General features: G+C 48.4%; 1 protein-coding gene and 1 long non-coding RNA gene across 5 annotated transcripts in view; both read right to left on the reverse strand.

Annotated features, from left to right (window-relative positions):
- LOC126012273 (uncharacterized) overlaps positions 1 to 21,453 on the reverse strand; it is a 352,275-nt gene that overhangs the window by 73,409 nt on the left and 257,413 nt on the right. The gene's annotated exons all lie outside the window — the stretch shown is intronic.
- Positions 1 to 21,453, reverse strand: part of GRIA1 (glutamate ionotropic receptor AMPA type subunit 1) — a 140,396-nt gene that overhangs the window by 71,442 nt on the left and 47,501 nt on the right. For all 3 annotated transcript variants that reach the window (XM_049776042.1, XM_049776043.1, XM_049776041.1), the window contains exon 3: positions 2,874 to 3,113. In XM_049776042.1, the coding sequence (XP_049631999.1) occupies positions 2,874 to 3,113 (240 nt within the window). The remainder of the gene's footprint in view (positions 1 to 2,873; positions 3,114 to 21,453) is intronic.

Raw genomic sequence — 21,453 nt, forward strand, 5'->3', positions numbered from 1 at the left:
CCTGGATCACTGCTCCCAGTGATGGGACTAATGCTTACCACAGCACAAGGCTTGAGAACCGAGTGGAGGGATGCATCCTGCTTTCTGCTTTCCTGGCTCAGTGTGGTGTGAGTGTGACTGCATCTCTGCCATGGTGCTTTACCCATGCTGTCCCCACGAAGCAGACACCGTTTTCCTTAGTTCATAGGAAAATCAGGCTCTTGTGCCACGGTCGCCCAGCCAGTGGGTCACCTAGACCCCGAGGGTCACCCAGACCACAGGAGTCGCTAAGCTCCAGGTATCACCCAGACCACAGGGGGTCATTCAGCTGCAGGAGTCACCCAGACTGTGGAAGTCACTCTACTCACAGGGATCACTCGAATCTGAGGGCCACTTAGCCTGCAGGTGTCGCACGCCTATGGGAATTGCCCAGATGGCAGGGGAGAGCTGAACTGAGAGTTCTGAGACAAAGATGCTGCTGTGAATGCCCTCCAGGCACAAGTGCACTTCCTGACTTTACGGATGACCTTGGGGGTCCAAGTCCTTTTTCCTGCTTTGTGCTTCCTGATCCTTGAGGCTACTGCTCTTCTGAGCTAACCAGACCTGCCAGCTCCAGGGGATGCTGACAGTGGAGTGTCTGCAGCCCAAAAAAGACAGGAGAGGGGCACTAGTGCCTTTCCTCAACTGCCCAGCATCTCCTGTGCTGCCCTTCCTAAGCCCCTCTATGGCTCAGCTTCCTTGAAGCGACCTCCCAGAAGCCTCTTGTCTGCTCCTGGAAAAGTGCTCCGTTGATTTGAAGACCTTTGGCATTTCTGTGCTCAGCTACACCCACACCAATGGGTCCCTACAGAATTTCTCTCTAACAGGAGAAAGTAGGCCCCCACTGGGCCCCAACTAGGAGACAAGGCCTAGGAGTAGAGATGCCAACTCTCAGGAGTTCTTAAGAGAGTGCATCTTGGGCACCAGAGAAATGGCACAGTGGGTAGGGCGCTTGACTTGCACGTTGTTGACCGGGTTCAATCTGTTCCATCCTCAGGACCCCATGTAGTCCCCTGAGCCCCTCCAGGAGAGATCTCTAAGCATAGAGATAGGACTCAGCTCAAAGCACTGCCAGGTATAGCCCAAAATGCAAAGACAAACTAAAAAAGTAGAGCAGACATCCTCTGAGTTCCAATCACAAGTGTGTGCTTGTCCTTTTCCTCTTTCTTCTTCCTTTTCATTGTATCCGTATGAAAGATAAGCATTGAACAAACCTATTGTGGTAATATTATTTCACAGCACAACGTCAGTCAGGCCGTCAAATGTGGGCCTCAGTAAGGGCCTGGGACAGACTTAAGGGTTAGAACATGTACAAGGTCCCGGGGTTCATCGGTGGCGTTGCTCCGTCTGTTCCCTCAGCACTGCTGGGTATGGTCCGCCACATCAATTAAATAATTCTACAGTATTTCCTTGATTTTATCATCTCAATGTGTCAATTCTTGCCCAGTGGAAGTGGGAGAAGGGGGAAGATCTTATAATTATAGGCTTAGAAGATAGAAAAAGTGTTTTGTGAGCAATGAGAAAGAATTTGCATAGGCCTATTGGAGAAGGGACATGTACTGTAGATAATAGTGCCAATAAAAAAGCAGAGTAAAAGTTGGAAAGGACATCTTTAAAGATGTGATAGAACATTCAAAATTTAATTGAAAGTTCTAGCTAGAATGTTCTGGAAAGGTTGATGATACTCATGGTGTTCAGTTGATGAGGGTGGAAATGGTAACAGGGATGATGAATTGGTGGAGGTGGTGATGGTGATGGCATTCCTGATGCTGTGATGATGGTGGTAGTGTTATAATTGTGATGATGGTGGTGAGAATGGTACTAATGGCAGTGATGGTGTTGGTGGTGTTGATGAGATTATAATGGTGGTGGTGATGATGATGATAGTGTGATGATGGCAGCTATAATAATGATGAGATGACAATAATGATACTGGTGATTGAAACTGGCATTGGTGGTGGCCATGATAAAATTATAATGGTGATATAATAATAATGACAATGGTACTAGTAGAAATGATGATGTGGGGGCTGGAGAGATAGCATGGAGGTAAGGCGTTTGCCTTTCATGCAGAAGGTCATTGGTTCGAATCCCGGCGTCCCATATGGTCCCCTCCCCCCAGCCTGCCAGGAGCAATTTCTGAGCATAGAGCCAGGAGTACCCTTGAACGCTGCCGGGTGTAACCCAAACACACACACACACACACACACACACACACACACACACACACAAATGATGATGTTGATGGTGGAGATGATGAGATTATAATGGTGGTGATGCTGGTTATATTGCTGCTGCTGCTGCTAGTGCTGGTGAAGGTGTTGATAGTGGTGGTGATGAGAGACACTAACAGATATGGGCTAGGGCCTACACATAGTCTTTGAGGCCCAAATACCGTTCACCCCTCATGGCTACTTTCTGAGTAAAAGCCTGCTTTTTTCATGGTAGAGATGGCACAGAGGATTTTATTCCTGCCATACAAATGGCCATGGAGAGCCTGCTGAAAGCTGACCAGTTGGAGAGGAGAGAACACAGGGCTGGTATCCAGGTCTGTCTGACCCGGAGACTGTGGTTCTCTCCACCGTGCTGGGAGTCCGGAGCCGCCCAAAAGTCCTGGGGCTTTGAGTTTGGGATTCAGGACCTGAGGGGGCCTGGTGAGCGGCGAGTGATGTGGTGAGTTAAGAGGATTATGTCTGAAAGGGTGCGTGCCCACACTGTGAATGAGAGATTAGCTACCAAGAAATCAGTCCCGGGAAAGGGAGCCTTTCTGGATCCTTCCCCACTGCTCTTGGTGGGTCCGGGGAGATGGGTTTCTCTCCGTTCCCAGCAGCCTTCTCGCTTCTGCTTCAGCTTACCTCGGTCAGCATCGTAGATGTAGACGAACTTCTGCCATTTGTAATGGTCGATGATGCTGATGAGAGCCCCATGCAGCTCAGGGCGCAGCTGTAGCACGAACTGATTGGATGTGTCCACAGGAAAACTGGGCGTGATGAAGCAGACATGGAGGGCCCCGCAGAAAGAGGTCAGCATATTCACTGTCCTCCTCTCATAAAAGCCAAAGATGGCGTACACACCCTTGGAGAACTGGGAGCAGACTGGGGAGGAAGGGACAAGGGTGAGTGGAACAAAGATGCTACGGACCTGCTTCCAGCCCAGAGACTATCATCACATCCAGAACATTGTCTGTCCCTCTAATATCAGTCATCCAGCTTCCACCCATAGTCTACCCCATGCCCATCCATCTCCCTATGTGCAGCCACTCATCCATTCGCCTCCCCCATCCCTTATTCCCTGGTACTGCATTAATTCGGTGGTAAGGGGGGCAAAATTCCCCACCCAGTGGGCAGGGAGCAAGGGCCTCTTTAGATCAGCCCCTCTGCTCTTCCGAATGTTCCCTCGCCCACGTGTGCTGTGCACCCTGATTGACCCATTCACAGTGCTGTGTGCCTGGAACTCTGGGAGAGCTACCAGGATTCCCCAAATGACCATGAATGTGGGTTCTTCCCTGAAGCACATCTCGGTCGTTTCTGAGTTTGAGATGCATATGCCAGAGACCAGATCCTATCTAGCATGGGGAGTGCACGGCCCCTGAGAAAGTCCAGAGAGGGGCTTGCCCCCATCACTACAATAAAATATTGTCTCTCGTGGGTTTCATGGCTCAGTCCCCAGGCCTCCTCCATCCCATCAGCACCTCTGTCACTTGTAATATTTGTATTTCTAGGGTAGCAAGACAGAACACTGGAACCTGAAAGGAAAATGTGTGCATGCCTGTCCTCTCTGTCCATCTGTCCAATAACAACTATCCTCTGTCTGTCCAATCACGCCTGTCCTTCCCTTAGCCCATCTGTCTGGCTATACATCATCATGTCTCTCTCTTTTTACTTATAGAAATTTATTATTTTTTAAAAATAATTAAAAAGAACACCGTGAGATACAGTTACAAAGTTGTTCATGATTGAGTCTCAGTCATACAATGCCCAACACTCAACGCTTCACCGGTGCACATTTCCCACCACCAATGTCCCCAGTTTCCCTTCTGCCCTCCCACCCTACCCCTGTCTGTTTCCATGATAGACATTCTTCTTCTCTCATCTCTTCTCACTCTATTCTCATTTTAGGCACTTTGGTTTGCAATATTATTACTGAGGGTGTATTTCCATATCACTTTACCTCCTTTCAGCACACAGTTCTTGTCCAGGGTGATCAGTTCCAACTAGCAGGATCATAGCGGTCCCTTCTCTGCCCTACGTGTACTTTCCTGCTATTGTAGCAAGCTTCCTCCCATGAATTAGATCACCTGGCCCTCAGTTTTATTGTCTTTGGGCATTTTTATCATACTACCTTTTTTATATATCCGACAAATGAGTGTGATCATTCTCTGTCTATCGCTCTCCCTCTGACTCATTTCATTCAGCATTATACTCTCCATATCCATCCACATCATTTCTCCCTTGAGGAACTCACAAAATCAGGTCATATTCATGAGTTCAGCATTTGGGTTGCAGGGGATCCTGAGGCAGTCCGTGGGTACCCCAAGAAGTCTTCCTGCCTGGACACTGAAGGGCCAGGGGGAGGGAGTGGGGTGGATGTCCCAGGGACAAGCCAGCATAGAGGAGCTGCAGGAGAGGGGACACATGGGCAGGGAGGAGCACAGAAAGGACAAGTTTTGGCAGCCCTGGCTGCCGGTTCCCTGATCTCATTGACAGGACTCGGGCTCTCAGAGCAGGGAGATCAGGGGGGTGGGTGTGCTTTCAGCAGCTGCTTCTCACTGTCTCCTGTCACAGCCTTTCCTTCCTCCTGGCCCCATCCTGGAACCTGGAATGGGCATCACGCTCTGAGCCAGGGATAATAAGGTGCAGAGAAGGCGGGGTGCATGCCTCGGGGGATTGCAACCAGGCACACTGTACCCGGGCACTCAGCTCTGCTACTTGGTCTCGTGGGAAAGGGGCTTTATTTCTGTAGCTCAGAACCGCAAGGGCCCCTCCTGCCCGTCTTGCGAGGGGCCTGGCAGCCGCCCATAGTTCTCAGCTTCCAGCTTCCTTTGGCTCCAGCCCCAGCTCCCGGTGAGTGGGCGGAAGCGCCATTGGCACCAGTGTGCTCACCCTTCCTGGGACAATCATGCATTAAAGATGGGCTGCAGCTTAATGTCTGTTCTCTGCCAGCATGCTTGACTGGCACCTGTCCATCAAAGCACTCTACTGAGCTCCAAGGTGCTGCCTAGAGGAGGTGCAAATTGCTGGAACCTCTTTGCAGCTCGGTTCCAGGATGCAGCCAGACCACAGGAAACAAGTTCTCTGGGTCTCACGGCCTGGAGCTTCCACGTCCATGCACACACCCACTGCCTCCTGGAGCTGGAAGGGTGGAGAGTGGGTCTGAGTCCAGCGAACATTGCCATGTCTTCATTTCCTTCTGTCCTTTCCTGAGGCCATGTTGCTAGCCCCATTCCCCATACCCTTCTCTGCTCCCACACTGCTTCTCCCCACTTTTTCTGACTGGCATCTTCTGGTCTCTATTAGACCAAGAGTTCTCTTTCCTGCATGCACTTTACTCGCATCACAATTGCATTCAACGTACTTTTCGCTGATGCAACAACCAGACCAGCAGTTGAGCTTTTGAGAAAAACAGTCTCGAAGGAGAAGCATGTGGGAAATGGTTCCAGCTGAGACCACCCAAGTGCATGTCTGTCTTTTTACACAGTGGAGACATTAGAAAACACATTTGGTACAGGCAGTGCAGAATGTGGGGGTTATTTCCTACATATCTTTTTATTTTTGTCTCCATCACTCCTAAGAACACAGTGTTTTTCATGTTTTTTTTTTTTTGTCATTGTTGTTTTGTAATTCATCTATGAGACTTTGAAAAGTATTGAGATTTGCTTCCAAAGGAACAACTTCATGCGTGCTTAGGTTTTGTTTGCACATAATTTTTAGTGTCGCTGCCCCAGTTTGGTAAAAACCCACAAGCATGAATAGTTTTGGGAACAAACAAAACCCACAAGATCCAGAGTAAACAGGATGCCTCCAGCCAAGTTGATGCTGCAGGGATCAGCTGACCAGAGGGGAGGAACTGTGAGTTCTTTCGTTCAGTGGGGTGCCACAGACAGAACTGGGTTCAGGTCCATCCCAGAAGCGGGGGGAAAGAAGGCAGAGGCAATGCTGCCTCCCTCTTTCTCCTGCAGAGGCTGTGGGTGTGTATGGACAAGCCCGCTGTGCTGTCCTTGGCATTTGGAGGCCGCCTCAGTGCTGAGGACATGAATAGGCGAGTGAGCGGAAGCTCTGTCTGTTCTTCCCTTTTTGTATTTCCTTGGCTGCAGTGAACAGGGCAGTGGGATGCTCCACTAACTGCCACATCCCCTGACTGCCCTACAGGTTATGCCCCTGTACCAACCATGCCTGCACTTCTGCCCTCCTGCATTCACCAGTGGCTTTAAGACAATGAGTTTCCCTCCAGTGTTGAACTACCTGGTGCTGTGTTCATAGTTTCCATGAGCTTCTTGGGCCAGAGTTGGTTTTGAATGTAAGTGGGCAGGAGAGAGTGACCTGATTGGTTCTTGGTGGGAGGTAGGCATAATCTGATTGGTTCTTAATAGCAGGTAGGCGTGATTTTGCTTGGATCTGACTAGTACTGCCCAGCACTTGCAGGAGGATCACACTTGTGGTCCGGCACCACTGCCTCTAGTCTTAAACACCATCTGTAACTTCCTGGACTCAGTCGTCTGCAGGCCTCCCATGTTCCTAAGGGAGCACTGAGTGTGGAGCTGGTGTCTTGGTGATCAGCATTCAGCAGGTGCTATTGCTTTGTGTAAAGCTAAGAGCCGCTCACTGAGTCCTCAGAGGCAGAAGCAGACCTGCCTTCCCTGCTCATCTCTGCAACACTGTCTATTCTCATGCTTGTCTTGGTTTCGTAGGAAAAGGACTGAAATTTGGGCAGGCGGAGGTCTTGGTGTCCACGAAGCTGGCGCTGGAATTCTAATCTGTACACGTCCAACTGTCTGGCAAGCACACTGAGCATGAGGCTCAATTACCTTGTGGAGATCCGGCTCTGTGACAGCCGCCGAGTAATTAGTTCACTGATTCGCATGGGACATGGCGTGGGGGGCAGGCTGCCATCAAGAGGGACACTTGGCAGTGACAGGAAGACAGATGAGCAGTGATAGGAGCCACATGATAGGACTCTCAGCAGGCAAGAGTCACAAGACATGGCGATCCTAATCCCAGAACAAAGCTCTGTGTATGGGCAGGAATGTGGGGCAAATGTGTGGGGGCGCTGGCCTTCAAAGCCTGGCGCTTTTGAGCCTTGTCCACACCCACCCATGGCTACATCAAGGACCTTTTGGTCCTGGCCCCTTGATGGCCCCTCTGTGTCTCGTGAATGGTCAAGCCGGACATATGGGTGACAGCTCTCTCAGCCCCTGGTTGAATAATAGTTGAAGGGATGCTGTATCTTCTTAGCCTCTAGGCTAAGACCATGAGTGGCCACTGGCTGGTCATCACCACTACCCTAAAGAGCTGCTTCTCAGTCCTCAATTAGTAGCAACTTCTGGGCTGCTCGTCAAGCATTAGGCATGGGAATTAGGATCTAGGCATGTTTAAGTGTGATTTATACATGTTAAGTCATGGCTTTAGGCATATTGAAGTATAATTTAGGAATATTAAAGCATTATTTAGTGCAGTGAAGCAGGAATTTGTGGCATTTCTGTACTCATGTCTGGCCTGGGGTTGGGGGGAGCAGACAGACGAGACCCTTGTGAATCTGTCTCCTACCAGTCAGGCACCTTGCATATGCCAACCCTTCTAATTGGCTGGATCTAGCACAGGTGCGTGGAAGCTGAACTGACACTTGTTGAAACTCAGTGAATTCATGAGATTATTTTAGTGTTTCTTTTAACAATTAAGTCAGTGGCTCCATCCCTTCTTCACTGGGTTTCTTTCACTTGTAATTCAGTGAGTGGACTAGGACCAGACGTATCCACATAGATTAGGACCACATGAACCCATTGACGCTGCTGGACTGTCAGGAATACTGATATGGATACAACAGCCAGCATGCTCCCCCTTTGTGTCAAATCCTGGGGATAGCTTCTGTGAAGAAGTCCTTGGGTGCATGGATGAGACCCTACCTCTGAATTAGGCATCCACCATTAATCCTTTGCGATTTTTTTTTTAATACCAGGAAGATATCACTAATCCATTGTGACTCCTTTATACAAGACAGGCATCAGTAATCCATGTGGCCATTCTGTACCATGCAGGCATCACTAATCCATTAAGACCCCTTTATATCAGGCAGGCATCACTAACCATTGTGACCCCATTATACCCGGCACGCATCACTAATCTATTGTGGTCTCTCTACACGAGGCAGGCACCACCAACCCATGTGAAGACTCTATACCAATTCATTATGGCCACCCTGCCACAGGCAGGCATCGCTAATCCATGTGGCCCCTCGACACTACTTAGGAACACAGCCAGAGTCCTCCTCCTTGTCCTTGTCCTCCTCCTCGTCCTCGTCCCCCTTTTTCTCCTCCTTCTTCTCTTCCTCTTTCCTATCTTTCCTGTCAGGACTGGTTATTTGGTTTGTCTTGTTTCCCTTTGCACACTACTGTTTCAGAGTGAAGTTTTTGGATTTGGCTCCCCCTGAGTTCAGGTCTCACCTCCCACTTCCTCTGTGAAGCATGGGTCATGAATCATTCTCCTGCAGGGGTCTGACTGGACTCTCGCTGCTCTTCATTTGAGCAACCTCTGCTGGCCCAGGACAAAGTGAGGGTGCCCTGCAAACTTTTTCTGCTTCTCAGGGGATGGGGCACCTGTCCTTCATCCTGTATTGATTGAGCTCCTGAGGACAATTTTATTTCCACAGTTTGCAGATATTGCCAGGGCTGGCTACAGTAAATAGCTAAAAATAGGGAGCCCCATTAGCACAGAAAAAAAATCACTTCGCATGGTGCTAAGAATATGGTAAATGCTCCGTAAACATTTGTTATTTCTGTAATTATTGCTGCGCTCCATCGCATCCAGGCAGCAAGCATGAGCTGACTTTGTGGTTCATGGAGTATACATTTGCAGACACCCCCAACGGGTTGTGCTTGTGGGTCCTGGGTCCATACTACAGAAATGGGGTTACACACCCCATCTGGGGCCCAATGGCACATCCCTCTGGCCCAGCAGGGACCCTGCAACTGGAGTGCCCCAGTCTCTGCTGAGTGCCCAACACCACTGTCTTCACATCCCAAGTCTCGCTGGAGGGACTCGGCAACATGCCTCAGGACTTCCTAGAATGGGCCCCGACACTCAGGCTGCTGCCCACTCCGCCTGCCCCCAGACAGGCCGATTCATCCCATCGTCTCCAGTGGGGCTGCAGAAGCTGCATTTCTGGCATTATCCCATGATGATGCTCCCATAGCTGAGGCCCTAATGGAGTTACAGATGTCAGAGTTGAAGGCATCATGCATCCTTTCAGCCTTCTCCCCCAGAGTCTGCTTTCTGGCCTTGTATGTACACACACACACACACACACACACACACACTCCTGTCTCTAGGTATGACTCTCATGTCACTGAGGCCTATGTGCATGGGAATAGCATCCGCCTGCTGAGTCCAGACTTCTCTATCTTGCCTATGGAGCTGCTTGCATCTCCCTTGTTCTCAGCTGGCAGCCAGTGAAACAACTTGAAACTGTCTCACAGTTCAGTAATACTCATACTTGGGAAAATGCTTTGTCTTTCCAGGGTGTGATCTAGTCTACACCATCACGTTGGTTCCCTGTAATAACTCTGGGGTGGCAAGATCAACATCTCTCCTTGGACGGAGAAAAAGCGAACCAGGAGCAGGGGGGTGGGAAGCAGGAGCTGGCTTTGCCTCTGAGCTCCCTCCATGCACTTTTTTATTCCTTTCAGGCCTTTCCACACACAGAAATTTCTGAGCACAGAAATTCCCAGAGAGCTTGCAAGGGCTGGTGCTGGGCTTCAGGGGTTCCAGATGCCATCGTGAGCCCTCTCTGGACTATACTTGGAAAATATCCCAGGGCACAGACCTGCCTCATGGCACCCTTTGTTCCCCATAGCTCATTGGTGGAGGATGATTAGAAGTATTTGGGAGTGGGGGTGATTCTGAGGAGATGAACCAAAGGGGGTCCAAGGACTTTATGGTTCATCTCAGGTACTAGAGCCAGGGACAGATGGTGACAGAGGGTGCCAGGGTTTCAGGAAGCCACATATAGTGGAGCCAGAAGTTAGCATAGCTGTTGCTCTGCATCCAGCCCCAGCACCAGGCTCCTGGTGGCTGTTTGTAATTGCTCAGAAGGCCAGTGGGAAATGGGGAGACACCAGAGAGGTTGGGGAGATGGCAGAAACTGTCAGCAAACTTGAAACCCAATTGCCACAGAGCTCAGACATGTGAGAAGCTTGTGGTCTGGTCTGAAATTATTTTAACCTGAGATACCAGGTCAGAGGGGTGGGAATTAAGGGTGTGGATGAAAAGCAAAGACCAGGAGACAATAAAGAGATCATGTGACCAGCATGTCATCTCCCCTGCTCTCAGTCACAAAGCCCACACATGTCTTCGAGGTTCCCCCTGTCAGCCTTGGCAGATACTGGCTACACCAGGGCCATGACACTTGCTGGGGTACAGGAGAAAGTGATGCAGTCTCTTCCTAGGAGCTCCCGACCCTGCCACAGCCCCACTCTGCACCCTGCATCCCTGTGACCTCATCCTCTCACCAGGATGAAGCATGGTCTCACACACCTTTCATTCCTGAGCTTCTGCTTTCCACAGCACCCTGAGTCTGCCTCTGTCTTACTGATGCCACAGATGGTCCTTATTGTCCAAACCAACTCTCCACTCAAGGCAGGCCCAGACTGCATGCCTGCACTTTCACTCCTAAGTCCTTCTGCCTGCAGGGCCTTGGCTCCCGCCTCGCCCAAATAATAAACGCAGATGACAGCCCACAGCTGCAGGCACGGCAGCTATGGTCCTTTCAAAGAGCTGAGCTCTCTGCCAAGCTCTGAGATGACCTCATTACAGATCCTCAGCCCTTCCAGCTTTCTCCTCTCAAAGAGATGACAGAGGTGGGGCTCTGAGAGTGCGGGGGACATGCATGCCCCACACATCCTCCTAGCAGCCAGAGATCTTAGCCTGAAGCCCCAGTTTAGTTACCCAAATACATTCTAAATGCTGTTTGGGTGCTTCTTCAACTCCCCTGGGTAAGAGTTGGAGCTTGGCAGTGATGAGAAGGAAAAGAATTGTCTAGACTAAAGCCCTAAGCCCACCCCAGATACTGAAAACACGAGTCCTCTCTTGGAGATGCTCAGATCGCACCCCAATATGCAATACGGCAGCTTGGATGGTCCCAGAGTGAGGCGTGGACTTTCCAGTCTCGCTTTATCAGTCAGGCTTGGCAGCAGGGAAAGAAATGCCCTTCTCCAGCTGCACTCCTCCAGCTGTATTAGGACCAGTACTATAGCTGGCTGAGTTACCAGTCATCCTTTCATCCCCTGAATTGCACAGAGGAAGGGAGGGGGTCCCATGAATTGGGAGGGGCACTGCCGGATTAGGGCTGGCAGGAAGGTCTGATGACTGAGTCTTCGCTGCTTTCAGCTCAGGGTTCACATTTGTGAGATGGAGGTGGTGAGTGATGGAAGGATGTGATCAGCCCCTCTGCTGGCCTGTCTCCGAGGGCTGGGGACAAGGGCAGGCCTCCCCAGTGAGGGACCCGGCGCCTGTATCTGAATATTTGTACATGCCTGCTTGTGTCTATGCATGCGTGCATGTGCCTACCCATATCCGTGCATGTTTCCATGTGTCTGCGTGCATCTTCATGTGTCTGCCTGGGAGACAGAGAGAGGCGTGTGCAGAGGCATGTGAGAGACCCAGCTCTGGGAGGCAGAGGCCCATCTGGAACAGCTCAAGTGGGCACCAGGGACTCAGAGGCTGCCTGGGGAAGCCCTGGAGGCCGCTTTCAGGAGCTACTTGCTAGAACCAGACAGTCGCATTCCAAGACAGGAGCTAAGAAGCTATCCTGGGAACAGAAAGTTGCTTCAGAAGAGGAAAAGGAAAGGGAGTTTGGGGAGGAAAGAGAGAAGCGCCAAATCAAGAATGCAAATGTGTTCCAGCTTCCCAGAACCCCAAGGAGACACAATCTTGATACTCAGATGTGTCATAAAACGTGGCAGTGGTTTTCTCAGCAGCTTCCTCCTTACTAATGGGAAGGCCCTGGGCTGTAAAACTGCAGAGTGGCTGCAGTGACTGGCTCCACCTGAGTCCCCCCAGTCATGGGCTCCCTGTAGAAAGACTTGGGCTTGGGACTCAGGTCACCTGGATGTAGGCAGGAGGAGGTGAGGGTCCCCTCTTGTGAGAATTTCTCTCCTGGAAACTGACTGGCAATAAGTCTGCAGCTCTTGCTGCTTTCTGCATGACCCAAGCAGAAGGTGGCTTGAGAGGTGCCGCACCTACCATTTCAGGGTCACGTTCAACTTCTTTTATTGGGGGGGGGGGTGCCACACCCAGCATCGCACAGGGGTTACTCCTGTCTCTGCACTCAGAAATTGCTCCTGGACGGCACAGGGACCACATGGGATGCCAGGGTTCGAACCACCATTAGTCCTGAATCTCATGTCACTGTGTATCTCCCTGGCTACATGCTTCAGCTTCTTAGAGCACGTGACCCCCACCCTGGAATCCCTACTGCATGCACAAAGAACCCTGCAAGAGGAAGGGTGGGGTCCCATGAATTGGGAGGGGCACTGCTGGATTAGGGCTGGCAGGAAGGTCTGATGACCGAGTCTTCGCTGCTTTCAGGCTCATGGTTTATATTTATGAGATGGAGGTGTGAGTGATGGAAGGATGTGATCTGCAAATCTATCTATTCCCAAAGCTTTCTCAGCCAGACTGCACACTCAGCAAGAATGCGCTCTCTCATTCTTGCTTGCTTTCTCTCTCTTCTTCTTTGTTTCTTTTACTCTCACTCCCTTACTCTCTCTCTTGTGCTTTACTCTCCATTTATCCTTTTACCACATCTCCATGCTAATGGAAGGCTGCAGGGATGGGCAGTGGTCATGGGACCACAGGGATGAACAATAGTAATGGTACTTCAGGGATGGGCAGTAGCCATCATTTCTGCCTTTTCTGAGGTTGCTGCAGCAAGCCTTGCAGAAGAGATGTGGCTGGGGAAGGCGACCCATCAAGGTCACCCACAGTCACCAGAAGTACTTCCTAGAGCTCATGTCCCTCCTGAGAAAGAAGCTTCCTCTTAGCCCCCCTAGGCAACTAAAAAGCTCTCCCACCCCATTTTTTAAAGAAGCCAAGAATTTGGGTTCTTACAGAGGAGCAAAATTCATGTTTAGACTCCAGAGCCAGCACCCACAATCTGAGGATTTCAGTGGCCCTGTGGCAGAAGAGGTGGCAAGCCCCGATGCCCACAGAAAAAACATGAGGCAGGTACAAAACTCAGGCAGGAAGCTGGTGGGTTGGGTCCCAAAAAAGGGGAATCAGACGTGGCTAGATTAGACTCCACAGGTGCCAGAGTTTGTGCTGAATTAGTGAGATAAAAAACCATGCATGGAGTTTTCATTATTTCTCTATTAACGAGTAACGAGCCTCTCCCCACCTTTCTCTGACCATGGTGGTCCCTTTCACACCCCTCCATATCTTGGCTGACCCCCAAGTCCATGAGTCCGTGGGCTTCATTGATGTCTTTTCACCTGTGGTCCCTTGAAATATCCTGGGGTCCCACAGATGAGGGCTGCTGATGTGAATGTATGTCCATCCATGCCTGTTGATGGCTCAGCCAGTTAGTGAATGTCGGACTCTAGTCCTGGGTCTCCAGCAGTGGGAGGAGAGGACAGGGGAAATCCTGGGGCATGCCATTGGGGGGTAGTGGCTCTTAGAAGGACACAATTCATGCATTGAGAAATGGTATGTATATACACAGGCATAATCATATCATGTACACACATATACACACAGACACATTCACACACATGTATAAGGCATGTACATGTGCATATGAACATACATGTACAGCCAAACAGCACACACAGGCATTAGATAAACCATAAATGTAGGTAATTTATATACATGTACACATAGGCATACACATAGAGGCATATTTATATATACAGGCATACAAGCCTATACATTTAGGCATATACAAGGCACACACAGGCATATCGGCACAGTACACATATGTAAACAATGCATACCTACACATCCACACATGGACACATACTTTATTTGCCTACAAAGCCAGGTTTAGAAGAAATAAGCCAGAGAAGTCAAATAGCTCCTCATGAGAATATTTCTCTTCATCAAAAAGTACAAAGACAAGTAATGTGTCATGGACATGGTGAAGGAACCTCATTCACTGCTGCTGGGAATGTCCATTGGCTCAAATGCTTTGGAAAATAGTATGGACGCTTGTAAAAAAAAATGAGATATTGAGCTTCTTTATGACCTATCAATTCCATTTTTGGGCATCTACTCCAGGGACTCAAAAACTCTGTTTTGAAAAGACATTTGTGCTTCTCTGTTCATTGCAGCACTATTCACAATGGCTCAAATCTAGAAATAATGCAAGTGTCCAAGAACAGATGAGTGGATAAAAAAACTCTGGTGCTCATACATGATGAAACACCATTTGGCCATAGGCAAAGATTAAATCATGCAGTTTGGTTCTATGTGTATATATCTGAAGTGTCATGCTGAGGGAAGTCAGTTAAAGAAGAGAGACAGACACAGAATGATCTCTCATATGGGTTGCAAAGAATCCTAGTATGGGGAAAACAGAATCTGATCTGTAGACTCCAGATCTGAGCTAACCTAGCAGGAAGGGGCAAGGGGTGTTTGAGAGAGGGGCCAGGGGATATTCAGAGGGGGGTCGGTACTGATGTAGATTGTAGAGCTGTTTCACTGCATGCATAAAGCCTTACCTTTAATAGTAATATAAATCACAGTGTCTGAAATAAAATTTAAAGAGGCTATTCTCTCATTCCCTTTTAAAAGGGTTGAAGGTCAAGAATGGGCATCATGGCTGGACATGTGGTCAGTGGATGGTGCCATGGAGCCGGGGTGGGGACATGCCTTATATGGCCTTTGTAAGGAGGACAGTTGGCAGCTTTCCAGACTCTGTGATGTATGCCCAACTTGGACTTCAGATCACTAGAAAAGAGGAAAGTGGGGTGGCTAGAGGGAGAGTTGCCAGAGCTGGAAGGAGCTGATGGATGGGAGAATGGCAGCGCTGGTGACAATTCCTGGGCCAGAGGCTGTAATGGAAGAGGCAAGAGAAGGAACTGGGGTTCCAGAACAGGGTCACTCAGAGCAGCTGTGGGAAGAGGCTATTACTGAGACCAAGAGTTGCTGCCACAGTGAAAGAAACCAGGATGCAGGGTGCTACAGTGCTCCACCAGCCAGCAAATTTCCGGAACAGGATGAGAGAGCTGCCAAGACATGCTGGACTGTGCAAGCCAGGGTCCATGAGAGAGAAAGTGGGTCTATAACAGTGCTGGGAGCCAAGTTGAGCATGCCACTAAGAAGGGCCAGAAGATGACACTGAAAGTGAACAAATGGGGGAGACCCACAGGGCCTTGGACAGAGGAGGAATCAGACACAGGGAGGTGTATTTCTCATGAGTCTCATCATAAGACTAGTCATTGTGACAGGTTCCCAGAAATCCTGTGAGATCACTAAGTGGAAATTCCATGCTGGAGAAGTGCAGTGACAGAGAACCAATACTTCAGCATCAAGTCTGAGAATTAAACTTGCAGGCAAATTGAAAGAGTGAACAGGATGAGAGCATAGAGAAGAAGAAGGGGAGAAACAGGGCAAGTGCAGAAGAGCCAATGGGACTGGAAGTGGCTGCTGACTTGCATGGATGGAAGGTCTGGGGGAGGACATAGAGATGAGGATTGAGGGGTTCAGAGTCTTGGCCCTTAAGACCTGAAATACTAGGGTCAGGGACCTCTACATCCAGAGTGTATTCCAGAGATTCTCACTTGCCTGAGTGCAGGCAAGGAACTAGGTGGAGAGTGAAAGCAAAGAAGCAACCTGCCACTTTAGGTGGAAGGAATTTACCTCCTGCTGATTGAGGCTCTAGAGCTGGATCTGAATAAGTCATATACTTCGAGTTCTGTCTTTAGCATGCAGGATAGCAAGATTAGGGACACGTATACTTCTCTGTTCAACAAAAGCTATTTTTTCCCCAACCAGAGAATGTGAAATATAGACAATATTCCTACAAATAAAAAAGTATTTGTCAACAACAGACCTACAAATGCAAGTGCTAACAGGATCTTACTCATGGCAAAGGAAAAATGGTCCAGATGGGAACTTGGAGATGAGGAGTGGAACAAAACGAATAAGTGTTATAAATAAATGGGGAAACATGAACACATATGGATGGCATGAGGCAGCATCAGTAACAATGTCTGATCGTTGAGTGTAAAAATACAAAAATAATGGCAGTAATGGCAAAAAATTAAGCTCAAATAGTTTTTGGTAGTGTGTGTAGAGAAGGTGTAAGTGCTGAGCTGTGTTTGATGATCTAAAAATTAATATTTCTACCTTGGGTGTGACCAGGAAAGAACAGCCAAAGAACAACCAAAGAACTAGTTTGCCAACTACTTTGACTAAGTTGCAAGAAACAAAGTCCAGTTTTAGAGGGCAACGAGTAGCTTTAAAAACTGCATAGCTCAAGGTTAGAGTGATTGTACAGTGGGGATGAAACTTTCCATGCAAGCAACCTATCTGGATTTTGCCCCCAGCACCCCATATGATCCCTCAAACTCCATCAGAAATGAGCCCTGAATATAGATCCAGGAGTAATCCCTGAGCACTGCAGTGTATGGCTTTAAACAAAACAAAATAAAAAGACAAACAAATGAAACAGAGCAGAGGTAAATCCAAAACAGTAATACTACACTGTCCAGTGGAAGAGATGAGAGCCTAAGTGTGGAACATGCCCAGGTTATACCCAGGCATGCTCAAGAGTGGTCATTGCACACTGGTTTAGTGTCCTCAGGAACTGGCAGGTGTAAATCCCAAAACAAGAGCAAAAATGAGGGTGACAGAATCAACTCTCAAAGAATCTGAGGGAGCACATAAAATCCTGACAGACCCACAGAGGTTGTTGTCACCAATGAGAAAGGGGACATTGTCATCATAGACTTTGCAGCAGGAAAGGGAAAGAAGCATCATGTTGAAGATGAGTTCTCTGAAAATAACAAAGGAATGGACCAAGCCCAGATTTAATCTGAACATCACCAAGCACCACGAGAAACAACAGGCTGTGTATCACCTAAGAAAGACTGCAGAAATTGGCCACAAGAAAATGCAGGCTAAGTGTTCTCTCACTCCGTGAGGCATGAGGGATAACAACACCCACTTCTCGAAGAACAGAACACCCACTCCCTGGTTTTTCTGAGGTCAGCGTAACCACCAGTCATTTACTCAGCAGCACTAATATTCATAGATGATGTATTTCTAGAAAGCCTTAACAGAGAACACACATTATCATTGCTAAGAAAACATAGCAAGGCCACTATATATAAAATCAACATAAAAACCATCACTTCTATTTTGATATGCTGGCAACAAAAATCATAACAGTTAAAAATACTATTTATGTTAGTACATCAGAAAACATAAATATCTAAAAAAGTAAATTTAGAACACAAGCATGAACTCTATCAAAAACTACGAAATATTGGTGAAAGAAGAAAAGTTTTTCATTTCATTTTCATTGAAAAACTAATATTTAAAAATATCACTTTTGGGGGCCGGAGAGATAGCACAGCGGTAAGGTGTTTGCCTTGCATGCAGAAGAATGGTGGTTCAAATCCCGGCATCCCATATGGTCCCCCGAGCCTGCTGCGGTCGATTTCTGAGTGTAGAGCCAGGAGTAACCCTGAGTGCTGCCGGGTGTGACCCAAAAACAAAAAAAAAAAATAAAAAAATTAAAAAATCACTTTTTTGGCCAGAGTGGTAGTACCATGTGGAGGTCACTTGCTTTGCATGTAGTCAAGCCAGATTTGATCCCAGTCATCTCATATGGTCCCCTGAGCCTGAAAGGAATGATCCCTGAGTGCAGAGCCAAGAGTAACCTTTAGTATCATTAGGTATGACAAACTCCCTAAACCCCATTTATCTTAATCTACTACCTACACACACACACACACACACACACACACACACACAAAAGTGTGTGCCAATGAAATGTCTTATCAACTGAAAAAAAGATTTTTGACATATTGATTTAAAAATGAGAATGCGATATATCCAAAATAATTTTGAAAAGTAATTTAGAACAATTTTCTGTCTTCTTTATAAGACATAGATTAAGTCCAAGATCTAAGCTTTAAAGAGCAATAAAATAAAAAAGACAGTCCAGAACAGAAACACATATGCTTTGTCACGTGATTTGTGACAAGGCATTGCTGAAGATCTGAGGAGAGAGGGTGACTTTTTCCAATTACTGATGCCATCTGTTGGATAGATTCTAAAACCTTTCACACACACACACACACACACACACACACACACACACACACACACACACACATCAATTTGCAGAAGAGGCTTAATACACATGGGAAATGATCAATTCCACCATAGGGGAAAAGGAAAGGAAAAAATCTTTTCTTTTCTTTGTTGTTTTTGTTTTGGGGACACATCCAGTGATGATCAGGAATTACTCCTAACTCTGCTTTTAGGAATCACACCTGGCAGATGTGGAGACCACATGCGATGTCAGGGATCAAAACTGGTTGGCTGTGTGCAAGGTAAGCACCCTCCATGCTGTACTATATTGTTCTGACCCTTGAAAAATCGTATATAGGATATAAAACAAGCATAAAGTTTCAGGAAAATGCCCAATCTGCTGGCCTGCATTGAAATGAACCTTTTCTACATCAAGAGTGAGAAAGGGAAGCGATTCAGCCTCACACCACCAAGAACTCCATCGCCCCATGTGGCCTGTCAGTCCACAGGAGTGAAGCAGGAGAAACGCAAATAGAAATCACCAGGAGTTATCACTACACCCCCACCAGGAGGGCTAAAATTAAAATGACTGACAGTCCCCAGCACTGAGAGGTTCTGGAGCCTGAGAAGCAGCCCAGCCTGATGGTGGGAGTGCGGACTGGTTCAGCCACTTTGGAAATTCTCTGGCAGGATCTGCTCAAACTGAAGTTCTCTACTGCTCCGGGGTTTCCATGCTGCAAGAATGCGCTCGCGTGCTCAGCATCGAGGAGTATTTATAGACTCATTATTCCACTGGGGAAACAGCCCAAATGTCCATCACTTGGATGAATGGTGGCATGCTTCCCTCAGAGATTTCTGTACAGGATCAAGAATAAGCGACCACACACGTAGCCAATGGCACGAGGGGGCCTGTGAATATACTGTTGAGCGCAGTGAGACAGACCCACGCAGTCACACGGGAGTCCTGCCATTACATAAGTGTGCAAGATTGAATTCTAACCTGGATGCTTAAGTTGCTGGAGGATAATTCAGTGTTACTCAGAGTCAGGCAGAGCTTCTCTGTGACAGGACATCATTTCTGCAGACCAGTGGAGAGTGGTCACGAGAAATGAGTATTTCTTGACACGGCTGGCGGATGGATAACTTGTGAGAAATCACAGGGACCTAGAGTTGGGTCGTGAACATGTGTGTTTCACCTTCAGTGTAGTGAAGTTAAGCATGAGAGAGAAACCCGAAACCTCGATTTTCAAGACCAGATCCTGATTTTCATGAGGGTAGCAACGAGTAAGTGGATCAATACACCATATTCGATCTGTGAACGACCACTTTCACGTTCAGGCACAGATACAGTTTTTGATTCCCTTCAGGCTCAATAGCCTGAGGAAGTTAGGGGCCAAATGAATTCGTAGACCTAAGGTATGCTAAGGTGCCATCCATCGCCTCTCTGCTCTCCCTCTCTCTTTCTCTCCTTTTTCCTCTTTCCTTTTGTTCTAGGGTCTCCCTGAAGTATACAAAACTTAGGAATAAATGCAAACTCTTACAGCATCACCATGAGACAAATAAATAGAAATCTTTCTGAGACTGTCACAGCTTCCTGGAGATTATAAACCAAAAGAGCAAACTCTGTGCTAAGGTCTCCATGTATGGGGGTGGTGGTTATAGACTCCACACTGCTGAGTCTCTGGGTCCAATTCACTTAGCGATGCTGCCTTATTTCCAATGACTGTGCTTGGAGTCCCTCTTTAAGATGCAGGAGCAGAGGGGCCGGAGAGATAGCCTGGAGGTAAGGCGTTTGCCTTGCATGCAGAAAGACGGTGGTTCGAATCCCTGGTTTGCATCCCGGCATCCCATATGGTCCCCTGAGCCTGCCAGGAGCGATTCCTGAGCGTAGAGCCAGAAGGAACCCCTGAGCGCTGCCGGGTGGGACCCAAAACCCAAAAACCAACCAAACAAAAAAGATGCAGGAGCAGAGCTGACCAGGCACTAGACCCCTTCCAAGCTAAGAACTCACCGTTACAGGTACTGCACACTAATGATGGAGACTCTTGTCAACTGGATGTGGACAGCACTGTCCTCTGAGGCTGTCACTTGGCCTGCCAAAGCAATGCTGATCTCCTGTACTCCAGTTCTGGTTACAACACAAGGGGCTCCAAGTTTCGAGGCAGCAAACTCCTACTTTTGGCGCCTGGCAAACAGATCCAGGCGAACAGCCTCACTGCTGCCCCCTAGGATAGGCAGTTTCTGGCACTTTTGAGAGGATAGTTGCCCAGAGAGCTCAAGGTTAGAAAGGGGTGCCTAGAAAGCCACCTAGCGTGGAAGGGTGGTGGATGGGAAGGGTAGTCACAAAAATCTCCCAAGAGAACTGGGAAGAGAAACTTGGACACATCCTTCCCAATATTCTGTGCGCACATTGCTGGGTTGTAGTGCCAGCTCAAAACTCCTGGAGGCGGTAACCCCTGGAGATAGTGACCTTGAGTTTAGATCGGAGGATCTGGCAGAACCTGCTCACTGGGAGTCCCCATCTATATCTGTGAAGCTGCTAGGGAAGTTTGGTTCTGAGTTCACACCTGTAACAAAGGCTAGGGTGAAGCCAGTAAAGCTACCTGAAGCCTGGGCATGAAGCTGGGTGGCACATGCGGTTGTGGGGCCCTATTTTAGCCGTAAAGTCATGGGCACCTAAATACTCAATGCTGATGGCTCCAAGGTATGTCGATGCCTGGAGCCAGGGGACAGGATAAATGGGGGAGGTGTCACACATGCTTAGCTGCCATAGAGGGAGAGAGAAGAGAGAAGCCTGCAGGGTGGTGAGGCAGCAGGGAAGGGAGATGGAGGTCTGTGCTGCTTTTTTCTGCCCCATCTGTCCTTGCTCTGTCTGTCCCTGTGTTCTCTGTTCTCACTGTCTGTCCTGTGCTGTCTAGTGGCTGTTGTGCACTTGGACCAGGCTCCGCTGTCCCCTTCCAGCATT

Source organism: Suncus etruscus, chromosome 6, assembly GCF_024139225.1.
Source record: "Suncus etruscus isolate mSunEtr1 chromosome 6, mSunEtr1.pri.cur, whole genome shotgun sequence".
Lineage (NCBI taxonomy): Eukaryota > Metazoa > Chordata > Mammalia > Eulipotyphla > Soricidae > Suncus > Suncus etruscus.